Genomic DNA, 22,378 nt, shown 5'->3' with positions numbered 1-22,378 from the left:
GCACAGGGGAGCAGGTGGAGAGGCAGGCCCTCTGAGTGACTCACCCAAGCCCATGGTTGGCTCGAGGAGAAACTGCTGGCACTCCCTGTACACACCGTGCTGTCCACTGCGGGGTAACCAAGTTCTTTCACACAAGGGAGAACTTTCTAGTTGATGAGCCATTCTGGAAAGTTATCCCCTCCTGAGAGGATGGTCACTTTGATACCTTCCCTCTGCCTCTGTATTACCTCTAATCAAGTCCATGCCACAAAACCTAGCATTCTGGAAAATGCATGGACTTTGGAGTCTAAGAGGTAGAGGGTCTGCACCCTGTTTAGTGGGATTGTATGCTATTTAATTAACACCAATTAACAGCAATTTTCTCCACTGTAACAGGAATATCTCCAAAAATTAAATGAAGTAAGTATACAAAGTACTTAGCCCACGCTTGACAAATAGTGGGTTCTCAACACCTATTCAATAGAGATTGTCTAACTCAATCATCTTCCTTCTGCTGAGCACTGTATTGATAAAGTGGCTTGCCTCTCATAGTTCATCTTGAAAAATTTGCCTTCCTTCATAGCGAAGCCTGAAAACTCATGTCCTGTGCAGAATAGCCTAGGTGGCCTTTCACACTCATGTCCCAGGGGTGTCTTTCCCTGCCATCATGAACATGCGTGGCTTCTCTGAGTCCTTCTCTTTGGAGGTACCTGGGTGAGCCCTTTGGAACACACATGTTCTTTTCTTTTTTGGGTTCCCCTTCACAAATAATTGCCCACTTATACCACTCAGGTGTATCATGAAGTGGGCTGTTAGAAACTTGCTGTGCTAAGTTCTAGGGCTGAGTGTCCCAGCTCTGGCCACTACAGTGCCCTCTGCTAGTACCAAAAGGCACTGGCATTACTGTACAGATCAGTGGTTCTCAATCCCTAACCAGGGGAGCTTTAACACAGAAAGGCCAATGTCCCGGCCTTATGCCAAGAGTCTTTTTTCTTTTTTTTGAATGTGTGTTTTATTGGTCTGAAGTGGGTCCAGCATCAGTTTTGAAAGCTCCTGCAGATGACTGTACATGCGCCCTGACTCAGGACCTCTGGAAGTTCTGTTCTATCCCAGGCAACTGATCACTAAACCAACTTCTGGCCTGTAGGCCTTTATGCAGTGGTGGTGGTGGCAGGGAATGCCAGGAGGAATTTGGAAAAAGCTCCTGCTTTTCTCACACCTAAGGGAATCCTCTGGACCTCGGCAGGGGGAGGAATGTAAAGGTGGCTCCAATTGAGCAAGTAAACAACCAGTGAACTGGGCAAGCTGCACTGTGCTTAAAAAGGCCGTGGCATTATCATCCTGGTGTAGATAAGACAGGAGAATCACGTCTGGGTCAGTGCTTAAAGACAAAAGGCAGCCGAGAATATTTTGTAATCTTTAACAGTGGTTATCTCAGAGTAGGGGTGTGAAAGTTGGCTCTTTCCACTCAAAAAATATGCTGACTGAGCTCATGTTCTGCACTAATTCCTGTATGCAGTTTTGTGGATACTGAAATACTGAGGCATAGACCCTGACCTCAGAATATACAAACCATGAGCTGAATTTTGGGTGATTTTTTTCTTTCTTTTCTTACTTGGGCTTTCCAAATATTCTGCAATTGATACATTTTACTTTGGTTAATTTTTTTTTTTTCAAGGAAAAAGAAAGATGCCATCAGGCTCACTAGACTACAAGTCATCTGATGAAAGGAGCTAGCTGGTGTTCATCTTTGTGCCCCATGGCCCTCACCCAGGTCCTGCATTTGATGCATTTTGGTGAATGAGTATTTGATCTTTGGTCTCATTTCAGGTTTCCCAAGAATTTAGGACTGGTTTATGGATAGAATCACAATTAGGACCAAAAGATAGATAAAATAATCAGTTGTGGGTAAACGACTAATACTATTAGGCTGTAGCTTGCTTGCAACACAGAAGGAATGCAAATTTCTGGAGAGATGATTAAGAAGCAGTAAACTCCACAGCCTCCTGACAAAGGACATTCTTAGCAGCATGCATGCGGCTGAAGGTCTGGACTCTGGGAGCAGATGCAGCAGTGTCTAAACCCCAGGCCAGACATATTTTCTGGCCTTGGACAACATTCTTAAGCAACTGGGCTTTGATTTTTTCTGTAAATTGGGGTTTCCATCCTGGAAGGGTTGTATGATGCAAAGCCTCAGTTTATTTGATGTTTACTAAGCTGACCCTTGTCCGGGTTGCAGTACTAAGCAGGGAGCAAGTTGACATGCTCTCTAGCGTCAGTGGGCCATTCAGTGGGGGAGACAGAATTAAATGGCACATTGGATGTAATGTTTGATGGGTGCTAATGACCAGCTTCCAGTAAACACAGAGCTCAAAACTTTCTCCTACCCTGCTCCTAGTCAATCAAAAGGGCTCTGGTGTAGAAGTTACTCCGGAATTCTGTGAGCTTTGTTCAATGGCCTGTAATGGCAATAACGTAACTGTCAGTGATGCATGTGGCATTATATAGTTAGTATAAGCTGTTCTTATAAGTTAAACATCTTCACTTGCTGCTCCAAAACCCTGGAGGAATGCAGAGGCAGAGTGATGTATTTCCATTTTCCAGATGGGACAAGGAAGTGAAGGATAAGATTCTAGAGAATGGCAGAGGGCTGTACTTGATAGCTCCTGGATTTTAGCCCAGAGCTCTTTCCACAACAGCATTCAGGGCAGTGGGAAGGGCTTGGGAAAAGCACTGTGCAACTTTGTCATTGATGCCAAAGGCCTACCTGCTTATTTTTGCTCCCCATGATTCTCTGGATTTCACATGTTCTTAGCCACTTGTAAACTCCAGCCAGGACCAAGAGTGAGGGAAGATCCACACTAATGTCTTTCTAACTTTGACTCTGGATTATGCCCATTAGATGATTCATTCATCTTTCCTCTTTCTACTTTGAAGCAAGTAGGGAATGGACTGGGGAGAGCTCTGACATCATTCTCACACAGTAGTCTAATTACCCATATATTTGTCCATGGCTCCCTATGAACTACATGTAGGCAACTGAGGACAAGCCTTGTTTTGTTCACTACTATTGCCTGTAAGCCTAGAACAAGACCTGATACATTAAGTGCCCCACATTTGTAAAATCAATGAAAAGTGGTAGAATTTTGGAGAGGAGAGCTGAGAAAACATCCTGCCATGAATTGGAATGTTTTTCAATTTTCATAAATTGGGAACATGACTTGCTTCAGAATCCCATTGGTTTGCCAGTGTCTGAGATTCAATCATAGTGATATTCCTTGTTCTTCTAAAGGCTGATTCCTCTAGGGATCTGGTTAGGAGCTGCCACATATCAGAGCATCTTACCTGTATTGTAGGTGCCCTGCAACACCTGTGCACCCTTAGAAGACAGTAACCCCGTCAATATGTTTTGTGTACCGTCAATAACATCAGTCATGGAATTTAACACAGCACCTTGCACACATCAGAAGATTAAAGATTTGAGTCACTTTAACGGGCCTCCTGGCCATCTTGCCTGGTGATCACTCTTGGTATGTGCAGGGACCTGTGGTGCTAATCATAAGCCTTATAGGTTTCTTGAAATCAAACGTTTTCCTTCCTTGGAAACAGGTGGGAAATCAATGTAATGTGGTGGAGTGGGACAAAGAACTGGAATCTGAAATAGCAGCAGTTATGGAGGAAACATGATGCTGTTCACATAAAATGTACATGTTCTCTCCGGGAGACAACAGAAGCTAGTGCAGGCAAAGTCCGAGAGGAGGAGGCAGGCGTAGGCTGTGGAAAGCACTTCTCAGGAGCTGGTTTTATTTGAACAGCAGAGGGCGGCAGGTGGTAGGGTTTCCTCTGAGACAGGAAGGAATCCCACAGTATGGTCCACCCCGCAACTTGGCTTCTTCCTTCCAATAGTTTTCTTGATTTTCCTCGGAAATGGGAAAGCAGTGTAGCAAGAGGAAATGTAACAGGTAAAATAAACCAGTACTGAATAATATAAATTGAGAACTGAGCTTGAAGATCTTAAGTCTTTTTCTTTTTTTCTTTCTTTTCTTTTTTTGGCCAGTCAATACCAAAACTCTGACTTTGAGTAAAGGAGAAATTCTTTCTAGAAAACTAGTTGTCAAATGACCCCCAAAGAAAAATACTCTGATCCCATTTTTGCCAAATCTTTCATGACCCAATCAAAAAACATGTTTCAAAACTACATAGTGAAGATGCCAAAGGAATAAAAATGGTCAAAGGAAACTCGAACCAAAAACCCTAAGCCAACTCAGAACTACCTTGAATGAGACAAACTTTCTATACTCTGCCTCTTCTGTTCTCTGTTTCATGTGAATCTGTGTGAAGAGCAGGAAGGAAAAGGGATTTTGGATGGTGAGATCTGGCAATAATATTAACAGGTTTTAATATATGTATGGGCTGGAGCTGTGGCTGAATGGGAGAGCACTTGCTTGAATGTATAAGGCCCTGAGTTCAACCTCTAGTATCACACACACAAAAATTCTAAAAACTTAGATATGATTTCTGATTTAGAGATTTAACCCTTCATGATTTCACTCTAGCCAAACCAGACACAATTTTCTAAATTTGCTTAACTCTGCTTATTTCTAAAAGAACATAAGAGAAGCTGCAATTTAAAAATGTAAATGTGGAGGGTATGGAGGGGGAAAAAAGAATTGAGATGCTATGGACATGTACTGATTCCCCACAATTAATATAATCATTATGTACTACAAACATGTACTGATAAAAATTAAAAATTTAAGTAAAGAAAAAAATGAAAATGCAACACAGCCCCAAACAGCAAGAGATTTGTCTGTTTGAACTGCTTCCTTAGTCCTTGAATGCTTCATTGTCATTCAGTCCTAGGTAGTTTTTCCTGCAACTATGATTTTTTTCTTTGACTCAATCAATTCTAATGAAAATGCTTTCAATTTCCAAATGATTTTTAAAGAAATGCCTTCGTGTTACCAATTTCTAACTTAATTACATCGTGGTTGAAAACTTGATTTATATGTTATTGACTTGATTTTTTGTAGAGATTTGCTTTATGAGTAATGCATGGTCAAGTTTTGTAATAAGTTCCAAGTGTTTTTTGAGAAAAATGTATAATCACTTGTTGAATATGGGTCTCTGTAGATGTCCAGGTGCCAAGCATATCATTGTTTTATGAATATTTCAAGTCTAAAACCTTTTCCTGTACCTCTTGGTATTTTGGTTAAACATTTAGTGTTCCCAAAAATAAAAAAGATGAAAGTATGATTGCTAATAGAATAATGAAAAAATGTTATCACTTATCACACAAGTAACTGAGGAAAAAAGGAACAGAAGAGGTGTTTGTGGTTGCATGTGCAGTAGTCTCCAGGTGGCCTCAGCAGCCAGACAGGAGTCAGGTAGGTACAAGGCTGAGGCCTGGGATGGTGAAGGGCTGGCTACTTTGGTCAAGACCTTGACTTATATAGTCTTTATGAATGAGTGCTTGGGCATCTCCTCCCGTAAGGAGTTGGCTCTGATTATATCCTACCCCCAAAACTTCTTCTATTGGTCAAACAACTCCTTAGTCTTTAGAGGCACAACAGATGAAGACGTGTTCTGAGGACATGAGAATGGCAGGTTGAATCTGGCTCCTTCAGGGTCCCTGCCTGGGAATGTGCATGGCCTGATTCTGCTCCCCTGGCCTCTTGGGCTGTGCTAGGTGCTTCCATTCCCTCCTCTTTTCTGTGCTATCTCAGCTTTCCCCTAGCTCCTCTCCCTCAACTTGTCCCTACCATTGTTTATATAGGTTCCATTTATCCTCCTAATGCACAGAATAAGTCACAGTCACTCCACCTGAAAACCTCGGCCACACCCCAGCACCCACTGGATTAAGTCCTGGTTCTAGCAAGTCCCTCCAGGTCATGGCAGTCTCTCTCAATCCATCTGCAGGCTTTACCTCTGATAGCTCTTCCCAGATACCCAACCACATGCCTTCTCAACATGTGCTGGGATCCTTCTTACCTCAGGGCCTTTGGTCCTACTCTTTCCTCCCCACTTTAACCTCCGCTAAGACTGCTTACATCCTATCAGTCCATCCAACGTATACACTAGCACGATGAGAATCAGAGACCACCTTCTTTGGCTTTTCTGGGAGACAAGCTGCCCAGAATACATAACCTCGGGGTAGTTACTTTGCCTCATGGTGCTTGGTTTTCTCATCTGTAAGAATGATAATGGTAACTGTGTCATGATGCTGTTGGGAGGAAAGGACTCTGCACACGTACATAGAAAATACTGTTAAGTAGTAGCTACTATTGCAGTGAATCCAGAGTGAGTATGGAAATATCCACTGAATGAATAAAAGACTCTGAGAACAATTTAACAATCCCTCTCTGTGACTCTATCAGAGCAACCCGTACAGTTCACTATGCAACAGGCATTGACGAACCTTGCCCCTTCCCACTCTTTCCTCCCTTCTTTCTCTTCCTGTTTTTTTGTATTGGGTCATGAACCCAGGACCTTCTCACTGAGCCACATCCTTAAGGCCCACCCCCCATTTATTTTTTATTTTGAGAAAGTTTTGTTAAGTCACTTAGTTGCCCAGGCTGCGCTCGAAGTTGCCTCCCAGAGTACTGGGATTACAGGTGCACACTACCACACCCAGCTCCACTATATGCTTCTCATCTTACATAATTTCTTGGTCCTCCACAGTACTCACTGCAGTACCTTGTGGTAGTCAAACCATGTTCAACTGAATGACACCAAGGGTCCCACAATGCATGAGCTTATAGATGATCTACGTGGGAATGGGTATGTGGTTACTTTTTCTCCTCCCACACCAGACTCTTTGAGCAATGGTACCTCATTATCTCAACATAAATGAAATAGGCCAGGCTTCAGACAAGGGTGAGGGTGCTGCAGGACACAACTGAGGGTGTGCCGAGTGACAGTCCTGACCTGAGAAACTAATTCAGATGTTTCCAGCCCACGCGATTGGACTTCCTCTCTTGACTGCTATGTCTGGGTTCCTGAGTCACTAGGGAAGGGCATGCATGAGTAATGACCTCAATAATCAAGGGATTTAAAAAGTTGTTGAGGAAGAAATTCTCCTTCTGCAAGCTGATGTGCAATAAGGAAGAGCCTGAGCCTGACTCCTCCTTACCTTTTGGAGGTTGGGTCTTTGGTACCATAGGGAAGATCTATTCTTTTCATCAGTTGCATAACCTTGACCTCTCTGAACCTGCTTCTTCTAGGAGGGTAAGAAAGCCCACCCTCCTTGCTTTGTTGTGGCTGTAAAGAGTAAGAAGCATGAAGGATGTGGACACATGGTGGGTGCTCTTTTCATAATTCTCTGTGCGAGGAAACACCAGCTCCTGCTAAGCCACCTTCCCCCCTTGGTGATGGAATATCCATCGGTCTCTGCTTGGAGAGTCACAACAAAGCTGGGCACAGAGAAAGAGTCTCCAAGCCAAGCCCATCAGATAGATTACAAAGAAAATATTTTGTCAAAATGAGAGGAATGCAATCCTTCACTTTCTTTGCCTCCCAAAGTCTCCTTTTCCCTAAAAAATGTGTTTTTATAAAATACAGAAACAGGCATTGGTGGAAATAGGCTGGTAACAGCAGGAGGTGTCACCTGACGAGGAGTGTAAAAGTTTCCTTGGTCTGTTGGGCCAGGTTATTTTGAAGCTGTGGATCTGGGACAAGGAAGCTGGAGCAGTGGAGGTGGGAGCCATCAGCTGGTTCTTTGAAATCAGGGAAGATGGGGATGGGAAAGTGTGTGGGGAGGGGAAGAAGGGCCACTTCTGGCCTCTTACACCATTCCCAGAGGTGGGAGTGGACGCCATTCTGCCATGGCTCCTTAAATGCTAGCACAGAGTCTTCTGGTTCCTTTTTTTGCCCAGGTCTTGTTGTTTTCAGTGCTAAACATCACCCTCTAGACCTGTTTGATGGTCACCTGTGCACTTAGAGCTGTGTGGCCACCAGAGGAATTGAGATGCAGGCAATGTAACTGGCCATGGTCAGGAAGCTGATGGCATGCAGAACACAATTCAGATTTTCTGATGGGCTCTGTGTGACTTGTTTAAATCATACTTCAGCTTGGAAAGCCAGACTGGCAGAAATGATATCCTCTTTGTTGAGCTGGAGAACTGAGTTAACACATTCATACAGAAAAGCTGGCACTAGGATAGGTCTTCTCAGCTACCCGAGTCTGCGAGCTGCCAGCAGCAAGGCATGTGGTGTGTGGTGGGACAAGAGCCAGAGAAAGCCAGAGGCTGCCTCAGGGCAACTTCTAGTTTTCTAACAGAGTTACAGCTTCTGAGCCTCACTTTCGTCTTTTCAAAGTTAAGTGGCTGGCAGGGGTAGGGGTAGAGAGCAGAGGTAAGTAAAGAGGAGTTGCTCAGTGGGCATATATTACGTTTGGGATGGCAAAAAAGTTCTGGAAATAGATAATGGTAAAAGTTGCAGAATGTTGTGAAGGTTCTTTTTTTTTTTTTTTTTTTTTGGTACTGGGGATCAAACTCAGGACCTTGTGCTTTTGAGGAAAGTGCAGCACCACTGAGCTAAATTCCCACCCTGCTGTGAAGGTTCTTAATGCCACAAAATCATACTCTTAAAAATGGTTACAATGGCCAGGCTTGGACTGCATGCTTGTAATCCCAGCACTTAAGAGGGTAAGGCAAGAGGATTGCCATGAGTTTAAGGCCAACCTGAGCTGCGTAGTGAGTTCGAGGCCAGCCTGTACTACAAAGTGAGACCCTGTCTCAAAAAAATTTTTTTTAATATGGTCAATTTAAAATTATTTATATTTTATAACCGTAGAAGAATGAACGGGGAAGTAAAAAGATGTATTATGTACAGGTACCAACTCCTCTCCATGAACATAATCATTATGTACTGTAAATGTGTACCAATGCAAAATAAAAAAAATTAAGTGTGAAGGATTAGGGTTAAGTAAAGGTTTCCAAGTTTTTGTTGACTCTGAGTCTGACTCTTGCCCTGATTGGAAATTTCCTTGAAAATTAGTTTTGGTTTTCCACTCATCTTTCAGAGACCTCTCCCAGATCCTACCCTGTCCTCACTCCCAAGTGCTGTCTGGTGGCCGCTGTGTGACTGAGGGCTGTGTCTGCACTTAGTCTGGGTCATGGATGAGGACAGCGGCACACTAAACATCAGGGGTAGAGGAGTCTAGTCGAAACTATGATAACTTCTTACTCTGGTGGATTGAGATTCTTCCCTAGGAGCAGTACTGGGCTTTTATGTATATATATATATATATATATATGTATGTGTGTGTGTGTGTGTGTGTGTATATATATATATATATAAAAGATGTGTATAATTAGTTAGATTTGCCATAAAAGCTGGGCTGAGAATCTTCATCACGGGACACAAAGGTTTGAGTCTGAAAGGCTGTTTCTACAACCCCCTGGAGTCTGAGAAACCGGCACGAAAATGCAAGAATTGACACGGGCCTCAGAGAACTTTTTAGGGGTAGCATGGCTGTGGGAAGCTGGGTAGTCTGAGTCCTTGGGGATCCAGTACTGCCCAGGAAGATTCAGGTTTTTAGAGACGGGCACTGGCTAAAAGACGGCAGATTCTGACGTTGGTCTCTTGAACTCTAGCTCCAGCCCACAAAGTCAAGGCAGATAGTGGCAAGGCGCAACTGAAGCAGCTGGTAGGTGGGCATGTGGTCTCTGCAATCAGGAGTCTAAGCTCCTGAAATGAAACAGATGAATTCACTTGTCCTCAAGGCACCCCAGTGCTTGGTTGTTACCCTGATTTAGCTCTTCTTTCACGTAGAAAAATTTCTTTCGTATATACTGTACCCTTTACTCTGACCTCAGAAGTTTAGCCAGTGCAAAGTGAGACTGAGTTATGGACAGACACTTGCCAATTTTAGAACAGTTTTCCAGGATGCATAGTCACAGGTGGGCAGGAGGGTAGACCACAGCAGATGGCACAGACCTGGAGCCGATGCTACAGTGGCTGGGGTCTGTGGTGCTGGCAGTTGGGACTGTGCTTGAGAATATCCACAAGCCTGTCTCTACAGGGCAAGGAAGAGGAGGTACACACTAGAGCCGACTGCCCCCCCTTGCATAACAGGTTGCCCTTTGTCAATCAGATTCCTAGGGTTCAAACTACTTTCATTTTCTTTTAATTAGCTTTCAAGAATGTGCCTCTGTCTTCTCAAAACACCATAGTGGGCCAGGGAGGTGTGCTCGGAGTTGGCAAGCATCTGGTGTGGAAATAATAACATCAGGAAGCTGCCCCTACGGGGTACCAACTGAGAGGACGTATACCACTTTGATGATGTCATTCCCATGGAGGTGCACTGTACACAGCTAGGACTGGAATGGATATCTATCTCAAGGTCAAGGGCAGTTAGTTTGCACGGCAGGATCTGACATTTGGAGACCTGTCCCAGAACAGGTACACAGTGTCAAGATGGTGGCAGTGGTCTCAGGCACAGGGACAGCACTTACGGGAGTCCAGGTTGGGTGGGGGAACGAGACCCAGATGATCAGTTTCACCAGTGTCTTGCCCATGCACATTTCAGGCTGGATCTTACCATGCACTAGCCATTGTCTTCTACGTTTATTGCAACAATATTGCACATAACCTTGAGAAAATCCTCAGTTGAAGGTTTATCAGGTTGACTTTGTATATCTTATTTGTGTCTGAAAATACTACACTAGCAGTGCCAAGATGCCAGCTTTTCCCTCTATGCCCGTGAATGTGCCCAGAGTTGAGTTCGAGATGGCAGCACACTCAGAAGAGCTTTGAAGCTCAAGGAGGTCTGCATGTATGTACAGCAGCTGCATGCATACCTATTATGGACATTTCCAACCACATGTCCTCTCAAGGGTGTGGGTTAATTGAAACTTCTACCTAAACAAAAATTTGTGCCTGAACTATTGTATTGAATTTAACTACTGTATTTAAAAATCTTTTGGATATGAATCAACACAATTTTTAGCTCTTCTCTGCTCAGCATGAACATTCTAATGGCTTTGCTTACAAACCCAGTAGCACCTCCCAAGGATCCATCTCAGCCCACATCTAAGAACCTTAGATTAATGAGAGCCTTAGAAATATATTTAATTAGCAAAGGAGGACCAAGGGGCGTGTGAGTATACCCTTCCCTCCCTGACCCACCAGAGTTGGACAAGATCCCAAATTACCTTCTGAAACACAGATTAATGGCTTTTCCCTACCTCCTGTTTGTAGCTGGCATCTCTGACACACACTAGCAACATTTAGGCCTGGAAATAAGGCACTACTGACATCTATCAGCTGCTAGCAGTTGAACTCATGGCTACAGATGCTTATGCTATGAAATGCAAGGAAAGCAGAGGCAGAAATTTTCCCCAGCTTCCTCGTTCCCTGAGGTATATTTAGGCTACAAAGGCCATATCCACATCTTCCCACAGTGGAGCACTCCACTGACCCACACCTGCCAGATTTAGCTATGGCAACTCCCATACCCACAGGGTCCATTTTATCTTGGCGGAACTCCCACTTCAACCACTTGTCCCTGGCCTCATTCAACTCCATTGGCTTCTTCCCCGGCAGTTGTGTATGCTTTGGCCTCACTGTCTTGGGTTTTTGGCAATTGTTAGTATGAAGGTAGACTCCTTTGAGGTTAGGTCAAATTAGAATAACAACCATCAAAGTCCATTTAGGTAAGTTAAAAGCTTAGGGTTAGTCAAAGGAAAAACTTTTTTGTTCATATGTTTTTCCAGTACTGAGGATTGAACCCAGGGCCTTGTATATGCTAGGCAAAGGCTCTACCACTGGGCTACATCAGCCCTTCCTCCTCATCCTCATCCTCCTCCTAGTCTTCGTCTTCTTCTTTTTAACTTTTATTTTGAGACAGGGTCTTTCTCAGTTGCCCAAGCTGACCTCAAACTTGTGATATTCTTTTTTTTTTTGGTACCGGGAATCAAACTTGGGACCTTCAGCTTACGAGGCAGGCAGTGGAACCCCTGAGACAAATACCTGGCCTGAACTTGCGCTATTCTTGTCTCAGCCTGAATAGCTAAGGATTATAGATATGTGCCACCCTTCCCAGCTAAGGAAAAGGCTTTCTAAAAATATTCCCTAGTTTGCATTTAGATGAAATCACTACTTTCATATGTGACTGGGGTGGGTAAACAGATTTGAAGAAAGGCATTATAATTCAACCTGACAGACAAAGTGGCAAGGATAGCCAGTTCCATTTTTGCTCCACTTCTCTAGGGTTTGTAAATTGATGATGGTTGTCTCAGTGCAATCCATGTAAGAGTCCTGTTTCTATGACCTAGCAGACTAGAAGAAGCCAGAAGTTGATGATCCCAGTGGTAAAGGCGTTGGTCCATCTCCCATACCACTGCAAACCTGGATTGTGGGAAGGGTGCCCTGTGATCACTATCTCCAAAGGGACCCCTGCCAAAATCATGGAGGGAGGCTGTCCCTAGTGCTTCTTTGTCTTCATACAGTGGGCACAGCACTGCCTATGGGCCACAGAATGGTGCAAGGGCGTGCCCAGGAGTTTCTTTTATATCTCATTTGCTATCAACCGGTCTTCCAAAGTGACTAAACACCAGGTCACCCACAATTCACCCACGCCTCACCCCACTTCACCCATGATTTCACTGGGGTACTCGGGGAAGAACAGATTCCAGTGAAGGAGAACCAGATGAAGAAGATAAAGGGGGAAAGAAAAAAAAAGAGAAAAAGGAGAGGGGGAAAACAGATAAAGGAGAAATAAAACACTAGAAGAGCTCGTCCCTTAACTGAGAAGTAACCACGGTTTACAGTGCTGGTGCCATGAAAAACTATATTCCAAGTTTCATATAATGAAGTTACATGTTTTCTACATGAAGCCAAACCTAGTAAAGAAGCAAATATTAAGCAAGCATTGATGAAAACTATGCCTTTTTGGTTTTTAAAAAGATACTGAGGTAGAGTTTTCTACCAAAAGTAACACTGAATTAAGGTGGGTTTTCCCTCCTTGGTTTGGATGGGACACCCAAAGATGCTCTAACATCACAACGTATCCTTGCACAGCTGACCACTTTAGCAAGGTCACTGTTACAGAAGACATTTTTAAAGGCAATCATTGCAGGAAATAGGACAACAGAGCTGCTTCTACCTCCATGCTAGTATTAGGGTCAAGATCATCACACTCTGACTCCTCGGAACTGTTCGTCTCCTTGGTTGGCAGCATGAGGGAGGGGAAGAAAGAGAACACAGTTAGAATGCAAGTTGCCTTGGTTAGGGAGAGAAGCATGTCAAAGAAGCATGGGAGATGGGAAAGTGGGCAGAGAAACATCCGGGTGCTCTGAAGCGGGGGCAGGAGCGTGCTCTTTTCAGGGAAAGGAGGCTGGGGCTGTGGGCAGCTGCTCATCTCCAGGGCAAGAGCAATGGAAGCGACCAGATGAAGCGTGAGTGCTGAGAAATTTAAAGTGCTGTCTTCTGTGAGGCTGGGCTTGCCAGATAAGGAAGGAGAACATGCAATTTCTTTTCCCCCAAGGAGGAATTAAGAACGCTTTTCAGTTGTTCTTATTTTCCCCAGGAATGCATAGAAAGTGCCAGGTAGATAATCCCATATTGTAACAAAATTAAATAATTAACAATAAATGTCCATTGTCCAGAGGCGGATTTTTATGAGAGGGCTCAACTTAAAACAGATAATATTGTTTTAAAATGGGAGAAAACAAGGTCTATGAGTTTGAAGTAATAAACAGATTTCTACAAAGCAATAATGGGGTTCATGATGAGCACCTACCATGTCAGTGCATGAGGGAGGCAAGGAAAATGCTTAGAGTTGTTATTTTCTGAATTCTGGGGAAAGGGAGTTAAATTTTACCCAGGACACAGTGGCCCTTAAACTCCAAACCTCAGCCTGCACAGGGCTAGGGGTTTTGAGGGCATCCTTAATCTCTTTAACCTGCCATTTATTCCCAAACCCAGGATATGTATGGGCAGCGTGGAGAAATCTGATGTGAACCAAGCATCTTTCACTTCTAAGAAAAGAATGCTGCAGGTAATTTTACTATAAAACATCTGCATGTGTAAAGATAAAGATATAAAAGAAAGAAAGAGGTACTTACTTGAATTGAAGTTTCCAGGAGAAATAAAAAATAAAAAAATACATTGATCTTGCATGCAAAATCCTGCTAAACTACTTCCCCTTGGGTTCCCATACTGGGCCAAAAATAAAATATCCCCATCCACCCAAACTGCGTTGTGAGAATGCTGCTGGGTAGGAATAGATGAGAAGGACACAGCTCCAGAATACCTTACTCACTTTAACAGAGACTTTGTTGCCCAGAATATCCTTGGGTTTACGAGGCCCTGTGGCTTCATTTTTACCCGTGCTCTCCACTTCTGCCCGCTTTCTCATGCGTAGAGTATGCCATGAACATGACTTCCTGTTGTACCAAAAAATGCACCAATCAAAATGGCAGGTTGGGGCAGAATGAAGCAGTGGGTGAGCTCACCACCCTTGGGTGAGTCAGGTGAGGTGCTCCAGTCAGCTCCAGAGGCCCCAAGGCTGTACGACAGGTCCTGTGGTAGCTGGTGGCTGACCTTACCTCCAAGTAGCAGTGAGTGAGGATAAACTCTGACCCTTCCTGGAAGGGGACTAAAGCATGTGGAAAAAAATATGAGTTCTAGGTTACTAAATTCTACCCTGAGATGTTTTAGATCATCTGATGAAGTCTTTGAGGATGGAGTTCCCCTCATAAGGGCAGGGGAGATGGGGAGGAATGAAGTAGGGGAAGAACAGGGAAGACAAGGTAAGTATATTCTACTGTGCATACGCTACTGGTGTTTCCCCAGACTCTGATATGATGGATGATGAGGATCCCAAAACATGACTGTTGAGGTTCCCATCTTGTTGTATCTATTTGGGCATAGCCACTCTCAAACACTGTAGGAGGGTTTTTTTTAGGGGGGTGTCAAATGACTTAATAAATGGTTGACCACTTGTTTCGGGATTCTTTAGAGCAGAGCATTTCAGACCCTGTGCTCTGTATCACTTGGTGCTTGTTAATACAGTAGTGCCTCCGTTCAGGAACTTAAGTGCTTTTACAATTTGGGGGAAGATGTTCACATTTGTGTTTGCGTGGGAAAGAGGGCTGAGGTTGTGTTTGTAACCCAATGAGGAGTTTGTAAATGTAAGCACAATTTTGTCAAATGCTTTTGTTTGAGAACTGAATTGTTTGGGAACAGAAGTGTTTGTGAACCAAGGTACCGCTGTTCAGAGTTCTGTCAGCTACTCAGAGGTCCTAGAGTTTCTCTCTTGGGACAAGAACCATGATGTTTCCCCAGGGAGGTGACAGGGCAATGCCCCTGCATACCATCCTAACTTCTGTTTTCCACCCAGGGATTTGGGACTACTTCTTCACAGATCTGTAAAGGGAAACTCAGAGTTCAACCATTCTGCTCTCCTTCTATCAGGGCCCAAAGACAAAGACAGTGAAGCCACAAACAGCATTGTGGTCCCTGAGCAGATATCATCATTTCTGGGTGTGATTGCAGAGTTTGGATGAAGTGAGACTCCTTGTCTGGAATTAAGTGGGTTGGTTTCTCATCAGGGTCTCCTTGTCAAATGTAGGCCTAGAAACAGGGCTCTATGAAGAAAACCATCCTTCAGGGGGAGATGCAGGTGAGATTTAGAAGGAAGGAAGATACTCCAAAATATATAGCTAACCTTTCCCTGACCACCCTCTACACATGTGAGGACTAGGTTATTCCAAGGAGTGTTCTAAAAATACTCATTGCCTCATACACAGGCTCAGCCTCATCCAGGTTCTTGTATCTTTTGGAAAAGTGGGCCTGACATTGTCTTGTACCTACTGTGTCCCAGCACCCTATTCCAACTGGTCTGTCTCAGTAGAAAAGGCACTGAAGCTCCCTTTAGACAGAATCTCTCTGTTAAACGCAGACCTTCACCCTGTCTCCTCACTACTCAAACCCAAACCCAATCCCCAGCTCTTTCTCACAAGCTCTTAAGTCAGGGAGATCCCTGCCAATAAGGGTACTAGGGCAGACAGCACAATGTGTATGTGTGTACATGTTGGGTATACTTCTACATTTATTGCCACGCTCTGGGGTAAGAAGGAAGATCATAATTGTGTTAAATGGCAGCATGGGCTCAATTTCAGATTCTTCCCAGAAGCACTCATCATCATGGTTTGGGGAGTTTCCATCTCTTGGCCACAAGCCAGAGGACTGATGTGGTCATAGGGATCCCATGATATTTGTCCTGCGGGCATCATAGCCAACTCTGACCCCTGTGGTCATAGCAGGCCTTGGGGAGGATGTGGAGATTGGCCTTTACTTTTACTCACTTGCTTTCCTCCACTCCAACAACCCTGTGCAAAGGAACCAAAATGACTAGTGTGTAGCTCAAAGTGTTCTCTTTCCCCAACCTGACCTCCCTCCACCAGGGAGGGGGGAATTCATGACAGGCTCAAAGGTGAGGGGGAAGAAATGCTTAGTGCCTCGGTAATCAGAGCACTAAACATTAGGAACCAGTTTTGCAAAGTACTTGATTTGTAAGAACTTCAGTGTTCTGAGGGCCTTTATTTCCAAGGCTTCCTAAAAGGCACCAAAACCAAGTGTCTTTAGAATAAAGTGGACTGGGCCTACACTCCCTCAGGGCCTGTAGTTACTTAGTAAGGCTGGGTGCGACCTGTAGCTTTCCCTTCGATCACCTGTAGCTTTTGAAAGCTACAGGGCCAAGGCAGCTTGGTGCTGCTGGTGCCACCGCTCAGGTACCTCAGGGAATCACTTTGGCCATTCTGTGGGTAGGGACACAGTGTGGGGAGCAAGGTGGAACACGAAAGGCACCAAGCACGGTCTCCACTCTGCTTGTTCATTAACGTCAGCCCCACATTGTTGCCCAGTTGCTGGGAACCTGCTGGATAACATCCAATGTGCACATTCCTCGCCTCTTAAGTTAGGGAAAACCACAGGGGCTGTTTAGAAGGGAATGCTAGGGTTAGAGCTTTAATGGCAGAGGCGCTCTGATCAGGCAAAAACTGCCAATGCATTCAACCAACTTCTAAAATGTAGAAAAAAATGAAGAAGCAGAAGAAGATTCATTTGCCCATTTAAAGTCAGAATAATGACGGGGGGATAAAGGGTCAACTAGTCTTTACCCTCATTAAAACATGCTCATGGTGAAAATTTATTTTACATATTTAAAATAGTACATTTAGAATTATTAGTTACATTACAGGTACAATGATGAACATTGTGACTCTCCATTGTATTGCACAACCTGACTTCATCCATGTGGGTTTCTTTAAATAGTGCAAAATATTTTATACAGGAATGTGTTCAGAAGGGTCTTCGCAACCAAAATAAGGAAAAGAAATATCGTACACATTACCACGAACATATATTAAAGTGACAGGGATGGGGAAAATAAAAAAAAAAGTTACAATCTGTACAGAGGAATCACCATAGACAACCAAAAAGTTTCCTCTCTCCTGGGAGAAGCAGCAGGCCTCTGACCTATCCAGGTCTGGCATTTGTGCTAAGATCATTTTTGGTGTCAATCAAAAAAAATATATATATATATATCAGTAACTTCATACAATATAAATAGAAGTCCAGTTCAGTGGGTCCCGTGGTGAGTCAAATGTAGCAACGGAAGGTGTGCCTTTTGTCACCTAGGGTTTCAGTAGGGCTCTTTGCTTAATGAGTAGGGGAAAAAAGAGGAGAAAAAAATGAACAGAAGATTATAAATGAAAAGGAAAGGAAAACCACCACCATCAACAACCAAAATGCCCAGCTGCACACCCCTGCTGTGGGTGGGCCCAGAATTCACACCATGGCTCCAGGGGCGCTGTGGGGAGTGAGCAGCAGTGACTCCCTACTACGTGTCTGCCCTTGTGTTCTTTTGTTTGTTTCTGAATTTTTTCACCCATAAACTCCTCTCCCAAGGGAGTCAACGAGGCACTTACTTGATGCTGCTGTCGCTGCTTTCTGCCGCTGCTGGGGCTTTGCCGAGGGGTGCCAGGATGCTGCCTGGTACCCAGCCCTCGGCTGCGGGTGAATGGTCGCTGGCTGGCTGGTACACCAGGCACATGTTCTGTTGATTGATGGCTAGGACCTGGACCACTTCCCCTTGGCTCACACAGATTTCATTCTCCTTCAGTGCATAGTAATCTTTGATCACGGCCATAGATGAGGTACCATTGCAGCCCCCCAGGTCATTCTGCTAGGAGAAAAAGCATATGGGGGACCAGACACAAGGAGGCTGATTCACAAGGACGTGGCTCTGTACCACACTGCACGGTTAAGTGCCAAACCTTCCACTAGAAGGGCAAAAGCTGGCCTAATGCTCCTTGATGATGACTTTGAAAATGTTTTTTTTTTTAATAGCAATGTTTCACAGTTACAATCAATGTTCAATCAAAATTCAATGTTACAATCAGGAATAAACAGATATAAGCACTGTCAGGTATGGCTTAGTAAAGGAATAAAGAGACTTTCAACCTGGAATCCCCTTCCCAGCATTGAACTTTCCTGACCGCATCCTCTTGCTAACAGAAGGAAGAACTTGGCATTGGCACAGGGGTACATGAGCATATAGGCAGATTGAGGGCCGGGCAAATGTCAGGTCAGGGGTCACAATTCTCCTTTATGGAAGGAACACAGACTCTTGGATAGTACATATTTTCTTTTGAAAAGCATCAGTTGGTCTTCCTCTATATTCTGAGCCTCCTTGAAACAGGTATAAGAATGATAACTCTGTTCAATTCAAAGGCAAGGTCACAGCCTTAACCCAACTCCCTGTGAGAACACAATTTCCGTAGCTAACCCCTCACCTTGCACTCATTAACACAGCAGGTGCTGCCCACATGATCTTTTCCCATGTGCCTACGCTAGGGCTGTTGCTTCTAGATAGACCTATATCTTCCACGGGGACCCTGCTGCCCACTGGAGCACAGTGAGAGCCACAGCTCTTCAGTGTGGCTAACAAAATGCCAATGTGACATCAAGTGACTCACAAGGGCAGGATATTTTAGGGTGGAGAATTATTCCCAGGTCATACAATGAATTAGGGTGCTACAGTTACTGTAAGAAGTACAGAACTTGGGAATTCATAATTTTAACAAAGACAAAGTCAATTGATGATGTGGGAAAAAAGACTAAAGCTATAATATGGGCCTGTGTAGGTAAAAAAAGGTAGGTGTTCCTATTCATGGATCCATTGAGTTCCAGAGAGAACTGAGGCCTGAATTAACTTACAAAGGTTTTAAAGCAAGTAACTTTCAGAATTTGGAACAGAAACCAGATTGCCTGATTCCTAATCTAGGGCTTTTCTTATTTTTCTCTTGTTCCTACTGCCTTTTATCTTATTTTTTCCTCATTGAGTTTATTGGTACATTTTAGGTATATGGTACAGTTACATTCATCATTGGGATCTTGTACCTTTACATGACAGGTCTTGGTTCTCATTTTTTCCCCTTACCCCTGCCCTCCCTTTGCCCCCTCCTCCCTTACCTACTTACAAAGACTTTATTTCCATTTTCTCATTTTTTTTCTTTTCCCTTATTTCCTTTCTCCTACCCTTCCCACTTCCCCTACACCTTTAGCCCTTCTTCCTATTTCACACTGTCTACTGCCTTTTAGAGCCAAACTAGTTGTGTAGAAGAGGCTGACAATTAGTCTGAGACTATTCTCATGGCAGTGCCTGAAGTGTGGGCTGTGGAGACTGACTTCCTCCATCCACACACTAACATCAGCTTCCCCTTGCCCAGCAGCTAATGGATAGTGGAGAACTGGATGGGGAAGAGGTAGATCATCATTAGGAAAGGCAATCTTTTTTTTCAAGATAGCGAACATTCAAACTGTGACTTTTGGAAGAGCTATAGCACAACTACTTGGTTTGGTAGAATTTACCTGTTTTCATGCTTGCCATTACAATAAGCTTCTACAGATGATAACCCTTTAACACAGAGTATCTGAGCCCAGTGGGGACTGGCCTGACTTAATGTATAAGGGAAAGCAAGGAAAATAATTGAGACAAGACTATATTTAGTGGACTGTTCATGCTAAAGTAGTTGGCATGAGAGGATGCTCTTTCCTCAAGCACCTTCCAGGGTAGTGAGTGGGAGTAACGAGCTGCCACTTACCTTGCTAGACTCAAACTTGTCGCCAGGTTGGTGGCAGTCAAACCCTGGACTGCCATTGGAGGTAGATATCTTCAAGGGTGGCAGAGGTGGGTTGTAGCTGGAGCCCTTCGGAGGCTTCTCAGAGCCCACAGGGACAGAGGAGTAGGGCCTGGGGCTGGCTTGGGTAACCCTAGTAGGCTGGGAGTGCATTACGGCCGTGCTCCGTTCTTTCCGTTGATACTCAATGGGTGACTGTAGTGCTGCAGGAGAAGGGCAGACGATCACCCTAAACTTGGGACTATCACAGGGATCCTGGAGGCTTACTAGATACCGGGCTTTGTATCAGGCATAGTGTGGCTATGTGAAGAAGGAATTACCCTTGTTTTTAAGGAATGGTGAGAACCAGGACACCTACCTAAAAAATGAAAATAGAGAAACAAATGGTGACATTGGTAATAAATGGCGTCAGAAAGGGGCTGGATAACTCTGATGTTTAGACTCCATAGAAAGGAAGCAAGTACAACACATTTAGTGAACAGGCTACAGTCAGATGACTGGGAACTGAGGCCCATGGGTCTCCATGGACAGGGAGGAATGGACAGATAAGGGAGGCTGGGGGTGCATGGTAGGGAAGACCTAGAAAGCAAGATGTGACAGATTTAACTCAGTAGATCAGGAAAAGAGACTTGGTTACATGAACTTTGTTTTAAGTTCAGATTCACTCATCAAAGCCACACTTCAGGAACATTAATCTTGCAGCAGTTAGCAGAGAGACTGTAAAGGAAGAGACAAAAGGCTTCCTGTCTAATTCACAAGCCAGGGGATAGTACCAAGCAAGAGGTGGCCGGTCTAACGAGAGCAGGGCTGGGGGAGTGTGCAGGAGGGATGAGACTGAGAGCCTTGGCCAGATGGAAGCAAGCAGGTATGGGAGATGGCTCAGGTTGGAGACTGGAAAGTGATAATCAGTTCAATATGGACAACAGAACAAGCTGATCTGAAGAGAAAGACGTGACCTTTGTTTTACTGAGTTTCAGATAAATAAAAATTCCAGAGCCTGAACACTAAAGTGGTACAGCCAGCCAAATGCCATCGGACAGAATTCCACAGAATGACCTCCAGGGCTGGCCTGATAATGTCATGTTTATTAGTATTCACTGCAATAACTATTAAAGTGGTTTAACAGCTGGAGGCCCGAGAACTTTCTGTTGCAAGGTTATTTCCACAGTGATAGGTGTGCACTTCTATAGGACTCGATACAAGATCGCACTCCTTTCTATTTGAGGTTTCAGGAGGGAAGACTGGCTGAGATGCCTGCCCATATCTCTGTGTGTAAATGCCTGGCTCTGGTCTGTCTCTGTGTCCTTGTCTCTTAAATCTGTCAAAGTACAATATATAAGGGCCCTGTCAGAGCACATCCCATACCCCTGGGGAGAAGTCTGTAGGCATGAAATATTTAGGTAATCATAACCTAGTTCAGGAAGAGCTCCATAATTCACTGTGATCCGGAGAAAGGTGTCTTGGAACCACTTAAAGGCCTGAATCATTGACTCCACCTAAAGAAATGTAGTTCAAGTAGTAAGTATATTGGGATTGTGAAGTAGGCCTTATCAAACAGAATTTCTGACTCGGTACCTATCATGGAATTGGGGTACTCCCTAGTTATATGAATTATGCTGGAACATTTGAAAATAGTATGCCTTAAGCAGGCTACGTAGGAGGCCCACATTCTCTAACCAGCCTAAATGTGCCTAATTTAGGTCTTAAAATCAGGAAAGCTGCATCTCTGACAGGGTGTATTTTTGGCTCATGGGCTCATTGTCTTGTGCCTGGTACTGTTTCTTTCTTTGCTAGGAAGCTCACAGATCACTGTGTGCTCTACAACCAGCAGCTATACTGAAGTTTGCTGACGAAGAGCCTAATTTGAAGGCTTACAGCTCTGGGCTTAAATTCTTGTTCTGTCACTGTTTTGGTGTCCTGGACAAGTTCCTTAACTTCTCCGAGTCTCTTTTTTTCCTCATCTGAAAATAGTAGGAAGTCAGTACATACCTCTTCATGTTGACACGCGCATTAAATGTTAAAGAAAAAACAAAGGCAGAACACTTAGGGACAGCATCTGGCACAGAACAAGCACTCAACGTATGAGAGCTGTTATTGTTACTTCGGTTATTTCTGATTTCAACTTACTGCTCTGCTTTATTTTCCTTTGATCCTGAATTGATGAACCTAAAATCTTCATTCCAGTTTAGAATCTATCAGAAATTTATAATTAATAGAATCCAATTTAAATGGATACATTTTATACATGT

General features: G+C 44.0%; 1 protein-coding gene across 21 annotated transcripts in view; it reads right to left on the bottom strand.

The window, feature by feature from the left end:
- The window catches only part of Kalrn (kalirin RhoGEF kinase), a 584,665-nt gene that overhangs the window by 32,444 nt on the left and 529,843 nt on the right, over positions 1–22,378 (bottom strand). For 8 of the 21 annotated variants that reach the window (XM_010618178.2, XM_010618187.2, XM_010618192.2 and 5 more), the window contains 4 exons: positions 20,094–20,332; positions 17,916–18,172; positions 14,246–14,369; positions 13,088–13,147 (listed from right to left, as the gene is read on the bottom strand). In XM_010618178.2, the coding sequence (XP_010616480.1) occupies positions 13,088–13,147; positions 14,246–14,369; positions 17,916–18,172; positions 20,094–20,332 (680 nt within the window). Of the gene's footprint in view, positions 1–13,087; positions 13,148–14,245; positions 14,370–17,056; positions 17,646–17,911; positions 18,173–20,093; positions 20,333–22,378 lie in introns of those variants that run through there. The other 13 variants (XM_019206728.2, XM_019206723.2, XM_019206733.2 and 10 more) reach the window with 4 other exon arrangements.

The sequence above is a fragment of the Fukomys damarensis genome, unplaced genomic scaffold (genome assembly GCF_012274545.1).
Source record: "Fukomys damarensis isolate Sample0158 unplaced genomic scaffold, DMR_v1.0_HiC HiC_scaffold_24, whole genome shotgun sequence".
Taxonomy (NCBI): Eukaryota; Metazoa; Chordata; class Mammalia; order Rodentia; family Bathyergidae; genus Fukomys; species Fukomys damarensis.
This window is presented reverse-complemented; position numbering and strand designations above follow the sequence as displayed.